This window comes from Rhincodon typus, unplaced genomic scaffold (assembly GCF_021869965.1).
Source record: "Rhincodon typus isolate 14 unplaced genomic scaffold, sRhiTyp1.1 hic_rhity00001611, whole genome shotgun sequence".
NCBI classification, from domain to species: Eukaryota; Metazoa; Chordata; class Chondrichthyes; order Orectolobiformes; family Rhincodontidae; genus Rhincodon; species Rhincodon typus.
In genome coordinates this window covers 1-7875 of record NW_025967249.1, presented here as the reverse complement: position 1 = coordinate 7875, position 7875 = coordinate 1, and the positions used below count along the sequence as shown (strand labels likewise).

Here is a 7875-nt window from a genome sequence, read left to right as displayed (position 1 = left end):
CTCCAGCCCCACCACACCCGGCAGTTTTCCCTGCAACCGCAGGAAGTGTTACACCTGCCCCTACACCTCCCCCCTCGCCCCCTTCCCAGGCCCCAAGAAGACTTTCCACATCAAGCAGATGTTCACCTGCACATCTGCTAATGTGGTATACTGCATCCGCTGTTCCCGTTGTGACCTCCTCTACATCGGGGAAACCAAGCGGAGGCTTGGGGACCGCTTTGCAGAACACCTACGCTCGGTTCGCAATAAACAACTGCACCTCCCAGTCGCGAACCATTTCAACTTCCCTTCCCATTCCTCAGACAACATGTCCATCCTGGGCCTCCTGCAGTGCCACAACGATGCTACCCGAAGGATGCAGGAACAGCAACTCATATTCCGCTTGAGATCCCTGCAGCCCAATGGTATCAATGTGAACTTCACAAGCTTCAAAATCTCTCCTCCCCCTACCGCATCCCAAAACCAGCCCAGCTCGTCCCCGCCTCCCTAACCTGTCCTTCCTCCCACCTATCCCCTCCTCCCACCTCAAGCCCCACCCTCATCTCCTACCTACTAACCTCATCCCACCCCCTTGACCTGTCCGTCCTCCCTGGACTGACGTATCTCCTCCCTACCTCCCCACCTACACTCACCTTTACTGGCTCCATCCCTGCCTCTTTGACCTGTCTGTCTCCTCTCCACCTATCTTCTCCTCTATCCATCTTCTATCCGCCTCCCCCTCTCTCCCTATTTATTTCAGAACCCCCTTCCCCTCCCCATTTCTGAAGACGGGTCTCGGCCCAAAACGTCAGCCTTCCTGCTCCTCTGATGCTGCTTGGCCTGCTGTGTTCATCCAGCTCTACACCTTGTTATCTAGAATTTTGGTGTGTCAGGTTTTGACAAAACAAAGTGCACCAGTAAACTATATCATGAAACACACATGCAGAAATAACATACAATTAGGGTGCACAATACTTTTTAAACCGCTGTAAACATGTGAAGGCGCATGGATTAATATTAGCTACCCTCACTATCACATTGGACAAGTATACACCACATAAAAGGTCGCTACACATAAAACAACAACATTGTCTGGTTACAGTTCCTGTCAATCTGCTCACATCACCAAAAATGTATTGAAATCTAACTATTCCATTTAATTGTGGGATAAATTACCTTGCCTGCACAAAAAATGTTTGAAGGATCCAGAGAGTCATCCACTGGTGACCAATCCACTACAGCTCCAGTACCCTGAAAGACAAAGAATACAATATAGCCACCATCAACTAGTTAACCAATATCAAAACTTTAGCACCAAACTGACTTTAAATTTGAATAAAGATAATGGTAGAACATCCTGACAGAAAGATTTATGAACTCATTTATGCCAGAAATGATTGTCAATTCATTCAGTAATTGATTGTATTGTAGATTCAGTCTAATACAAACATTCAGCTTAGATGATAGGAAAGCAATTCTACCATGAAAGAATCCTCTCAATTTAGACACTTATTAAGTAAAGCCAGCAAGTTAGTTAAGAGAAGCTGCTCAAGCAAGCCACTAATGATATTGTTCACGGGGAATCAGAGAGCACACTATTTTATAACAATATAAATGTTTATATAGGAAAAAACATTAGTGCCACTGATTTGCTGACAAATACATTAAATACATTTTTGTGAAAGAGTAACAGGCTTTCAAATATGTTGGTGTTTTGGCAAATTTCATTCCACAACACTCCATTATTTTGTAACAACTGTGAGTGGCTTGTGACATATAAAATTGCCAGCTTTAGAAGACAAACAGCAAACTGATGTTATCAATATAAACTGTTAGGTGGTCTCTATCAGTACTGTGCTGGGGGAGCAGGTTTAACTGTCCACCACATCAATTCACCCATCAGTTATCCTTGCTGACCTACATTTGCCCAAATTCCAAAAATGAACAATTTCAAAATTTACATGTTTGGTTTCAAATCCCTCCATGGCCTTACAACTGCCAGTCCCAAGACCCTCTGAGATCTCTGCAGTCCTCCAAATCTTGCCACTTTTTCATCCCTGCTTTGGGTAAATATATCAAGTCCTTGCCTAGGCTTTTGGGAAAGGTTGAGGCTTTCAAGTTAAAGTCTTAATAAAGATTTTGCACGGCACAACAGATTAAATTTAATGACTTTTGCTGTGATATATATATTTGTTTAAAAACTTAATTATTCCAATTACTGTGAAAATATGCAGACAAAATACGTTTTGACCAATTCACAAGTTTTACATGGCTTTCCAACATAAATGGGTTTATATAACTTTACAAAGTACTATAATGACTACATAGGAAGTTTCTATGTTAAATATAAATCACAGGAAGTGCAGATGTGAAATGTTTGCACATAGTTCCTCTTGTTTACCGTTTAACTTCTGCAAGTTCTTATTGCATCTCAATTCTGTAACTGTTGAACTTACCAATGAATTTTAATTACTTCAGGATTGAAATCTCCAAGGCAAATTAACACTTACCTTACAGATCACCCAGATGGGTTTTCAAAATGCTGGCTGCTATTTTTCAAAGATACTAGAAGAAAGCCACCGGCTTATTGTTGCTTGCCTCTTCCCTATTGCAATGAGTATGAGATGGAAGCAAATCTGAACTGAATTTACTTAAAAATGCTCCCCTTGACATGACCTTTGGAAAACTATACCATATTTAAATATTAAGCTTTATTTTTAACTGCACAGGTTTCCTTAAATCTCACTTCAGGATTACTTTGTACGAAATTTCCCAGTTAATCTCTCTGGGTACAGCTATTGTATTCAAATAAACCACACCCCAAATTGATCTACATCGATCACCACCATCACATATCACTCCCAAACCCAACTACATCCTGTACATCCATGTCTGCCACATCACAGATGATCCAATGGTGAAGAAAATCCACCTGCTGATTCTTAGAATACTTCAAGCTATCTAGCTGTATAAGTAATCCAAAAGAACACAAACAACATTAAAAGGATCTAAATATTTAGACTAGGAAACACTGACAGATTGTACTGAATTGGAGACAGTAGGAAACAATCAGCAATAAGTGGAGTATTTTTTTAAATACAAACTGAAATCTATGAAGGCAGAAGTTGAGAAACAGCCTAGCAGATCTGAAATTTCAGTATAATGCCAATAAGGTGCATGATAAAGCTTGTGATAAATTCTTGTTATCCAAAGCTATCAAAAATTTTGAATCAAAGGAAAGTATACAGGGCTGGTCCATAGAGTAGCTACAATCTTATTCAATGAATGAATGATGCTATGTTCAGTCCCAGGATGCATATTTCCACTGCCAAATCCTTTGCCAGTTTTCACGTCAGCCTACACTTTGGCAGAATTAACAGTTGCTACTTGACTAAAATGGTGAAAGGCAACAAACTAAGGTTGAAATTCAGTATTCGAATACTGTCCTTGGATTGTTTGGACACAGTCATGAAGATGAATCAAACCCTGGGGTGCACAAAGCCTCCCTTAGATTAAATATTTATATAGTTTCAAGTACTCATTGCAATCTTTCAGAATAGACAAAATATGTTCAGATAAAAGCTCCACTCTCTTCCAGAGAATGCATCAAACAACTGAATGTATGCGAAATGCAATTTAATTCCAGGGAACACTCCAAATGGATGTGACCTTCTAACTAAAAACAACGTGTGACTTTTTTGCAGCACGTCTATACCAAGATTGATTTAGCCAAAAATCATTTGCATGGTGGCAGAGGCAACACATGTCAAGTGGATGAACTTATGAATAATCACTGATCGATGATGAATCAGTCTGGACTGTCAAGAGCCACAACCACCTCCAAGGATATTGATGTTTAAGAGGATTAACAGTCAGTGGCAGTCTAGGGCTGGCAAGATGCCAACAAAACATGCACTGGTATAATGCCACATTACATGGGTTCAGATTTCAGCAGTTTTCTCATCAAGTATACAGGTTACTCAGTGAAAATAATGAACTGGTTCTTGATGACTCTCTGATTAAAAGCTGCATAAAAAAAGTGAAAATTAAAAAAAAAAAAGATGGAAAGCAAAATTTTGGAATTATTACAACCAGCACTATTGGATTTGGCATTGTGGAAAGAAACTTAATGTATTCAAGATTTGTAAAGTTGCACAATTTCACCCAATCATTGTAATTGTCTTCTATTGTAAGGATGTGCAATAACTAGAAAACCAAATTCATTGGCTGAAATACCTTATCAATCAACCTCAGTATTCCCGGAAGTGTATCTTGTTCACCAATTCTTTCAGAGCACAAATGAATAAATACTCCATCTTGTTCATACACAATCTGAAATAACAAAGGTGGAACAGATTTTACTTTAAAGTCTGGATTTGATTGAATGAATAGCATACAAATGAAAGGTTGCCCTTCAACTCCGCTGCTGTAAAAATATCCATAATTAAGCCAAATGTGAGATTGATGAGATTATCAGCAACATTGGTGGGAAATTAAACTAATATACTATCTACCTGTCCAGAAAGTCATAAAAGATAATATTGCAATATTCAAAGAGGGGAACAAGAATTCTTCCAACATTGTGGACAAAATGCACCCCTCAACCACATCTGACAAAACAAATTAAATCATTGTTGTTGTTTATGGAACCTTGTTGCATGCAAACTCTTTACTGAATTTGTCTGCATAACAAAAGCCACTACAATTCAAACTAATTTGCTTTGAAGCATTTTAGGATATCCATGGGCAGGTCAGTGGTTACCTGCTCACACAATTTGTAAATGCTAATTTATTTGGTTCATGTGAAACCTATTTCATATATTGATACATCGGCACTACAAATTACAACCATAATATTATATATAATTTGACTAAGTAATATTACACAATTGAATTGAAGTGGTTAAAGTACTAAAAGCAAATTATTGACTCCTTCCAATACAGCACTCAAACTACATTTCAAATAAGATTTGGTGACTCCATATAAATTTAGCACACTAATCAGTTCACTTACAAATCAGTAAGTATACCAAACAATTTCACAAGGAATTTAAAATATTTTGAAAAATTACTTTCAACTACATTACATATCCAACACTTATAAACAAAACTGAATTTGCATTATATTTTATCTAAACAGCTACATGTATAGAGATAGCCCTCCAGACTCTAAATGTTCAGTCCTTCTTTGCACAAAATCAAGCACAGCACTAACCTTCAAATTATTCAATATCCAGCAAAAAAAATGGAGCTCTTCATCACAATTTGAACTACCAACCGTGGAAATTTACAATTTCTACTGTCAAAAGTCAGTAAAGATTGCCTTCCTCCAGTAAAAATAACAAAGATAGTGCAATTTAAAATTAACTTGTATTTACATAGCACCTTTAACATTGTAAAATGTCCCACAGTAGTGTTAAAGCAAAATTTTACTGATCACAAAGGAGACATTACTGTAGATGAGATTAAAGAGGTAGGTTTTATGGAATGCGTTGAGAGGCATGGAAGCAAAGAGGTTTAGGAATGGAGTTCCAGAGCTTACATCCTTGGCAGCTGAAGGAATAGTCAACAATTGTGGAAGAATTAAAATTGAGGATGCTCAAGGAGCCAGAAATAGAGGAACACAGGTTTCTGAGAGAGTTTGGAGGCTGGGGAGATTCCAGAGATAGGAGGGACCGTGGCAATCGAGGGTTTTGAAACATGTATGAGAATTTTTAAATTTTGATATTCTTTAACATGGACCCAATGTTAGCAAATGAGCACGGAGGTGACAAAGTTATCAGAAATTGTACAAGTCGAGATATTGGTAGCAGTGCTTTGGGTAACCATAAATTTATGGAGGGTACAATGTGGAAGACAAGCCTGGGATTAGGACAGTCAAGTATAGGGTAAACAACAGGTTTCAGTGGCAAAAACAGGAGTTGCTGGAAAAGTTCAGCAGGTCTGGCAGCATCTGTGAAGAGAAATTAGAGTTAACATTTCGTTAACTGATTTCTACCGCAACCTTAGGCAGCATGGTGGCACAGCGGTTAGCACTGCTGCTTCACAGCACCAGGGACCTGGGTTCGATTCCACCCTTGGGCAACTGTCTGTGTGGAGTTCGCATATTCTCCCAGTGTCTGCGTGGGTTTCCTCCAGGTGCTCCGGTTTCCTCCCACAGTCCAAAGATGCGTAGGCTAGGTGGATTGGCCATGCTAAATTGCCCATAGTGTTCAGGCATGTGTAGATCAGGTGGGTTATAGGGGGGTGGCTCTGAGAGTCGGTGTGGACTTGCTGGGGCGAAGGGCCTGTTTCTACACTGTAGAGATCCTATGATTTGTGATATCAGGTCAATGTGGATAGAATGCTTAAGGTGGCAGTACTGGCAAAGCAGGCAGTGTTCAGGCTCCTGGGCCCGTCCGCTCCAGGCGGGTATTTCCTCCCTTCTTTCCTTACCCTTTTTGTTTTTTTTTTCCTACTTCTTCTTCTTGTTAGCAGCAGTATGGGGGTGACATCACAGAGAGGAGCGGACAGAGCAAGAGTCTTGACAATGCGGCAGCCTGGCCTGGGCGGCGGAGCTAGGGACTCCGGATTGTGGTAACCCTGGACTGGGGACTCCAGGCATTGGCAAGGTAGCAGCAACAGCAGAGTTGGGGACTCCTCATTGCAGTTGACCCAGAGTGGGGACTTCAGGCATCATCGAGACAGCGGCAGCAGCGGAGCCAGGGACACCTGGCTGTGGTACCCCCCCTGGAGAAGGGACAGTGTGGCAGTGGCAGCAGCTCCTGGTTGTGGTAGGCCCGGAGCTGGGTTCTCCTGGTCGTTGGCAAGACAACAGCAGTAGCAATCTGGGGTCTCTTGGTTACGGGGCGAGTTTAGGTCCAGCATGTGACCCAGCAACAAACAGATGGCGCCTTAAGGTTGGCGACTCCTTTGTTGGTGGATCCGGCATGGGTATCATTGATCGGCCAACTCAGGTCTCAGGACTCATGATGGAGGCGGTGCAGCGAAATTGGACTCACTTTCAGTTTTATATTTTTATTCTTGAAGTATTTGAATGGTACCAGGTTGCGGCAATAGTCATAGCTTTTCACTGTATTTTACCGTGTTGTTCATTGTAGAGTACAATTGACAGTAAATTATCATTCATTCATTCACAAGAAGGACCAAAGGGTCTGTTTCTATGCTGTATAACTCTCTGACTCTACGAGGTGAGACAGTGTTGATAAAATGGTTGAACTAGGCGATCTTAGTGATGGCATAGGTGATTCATAGCTCGTCTTAGGATTAAATATAACAAAAATGAAACCAAAAGTTTAGCCCAGAACGTTACTAGGGAGGATAGAACGTAGGTCCATTTTTGGGAAGAGAGTTCCAAAGTCTTGTGACCCTCAGAAAAAAAACGGCTTCTTCCCATTTTAAATGGGTGACCCCTGATTTTTTTGCCCCGTAAGTGGAAACACCTCTCCAAATCTACTCTGTCAAGACCCCACAGGACTGCATATGTTCCAGTCGTTACGCCTTATGCTTCCAAACTGCAGTAGAGAAAAGACTAGCTTGATCAACTTTTCCTCTTAGAATAACCCACTCATTCCAGGTATCAGTCCGGGAAACCTTACCTGAATTGATTCCAACACTTTTGCATCCTTCCCAAAATAAAGAAATCAATGCTGTGCACAGTACCCCAGATGTGGTCTCATCAATGCCTGTTACAACTTAAGCATAAACTTTTGTAACCAATTCCCCTTGTGATAGATGATAACATTCTATTAGCTTTCCTAATCACCTGCTGTACCTGCCTACTAACCTTTTGTGATTCATGCACGAGGTCATCCAGATGTATCTGCAACTCAGAGCTCTGCAATCTCTCACTATTTAGATAATACACTTCCTTTTGTCAAATGGGCAATTGCACAT

The 7875-nt window shown here is 40.6% G+C and overlaps 1 protein-coding gene across 1 annotated transcript in view; it reads right to left on the bottom strand.

The window, feature by feature from the left end:
- Nucleotides 1–4311, bottom strand: part of LOC125481291 (TBC1 domain family member 15-like) — a gene marked incomplete at its 5' end in the record, with an annotated part of 19729 nt that extends 15418 nt beyond the window's left edge. The window contains 2 exons of the mRNA XM_048592651.1: nt 1156–1230; nt 4216–4311. Of these exons, the coding sequence (XP_048448608.1) occupies nt 1156–1230; nt 4216–4311 (171 nt within the window). The remainder of the gene's footprint in view (nt 1–1155; nt 1231–4215) is intronic.
- Between the last annotated feature and the right edge of the window lie 3564 nt (nt 4312–7875).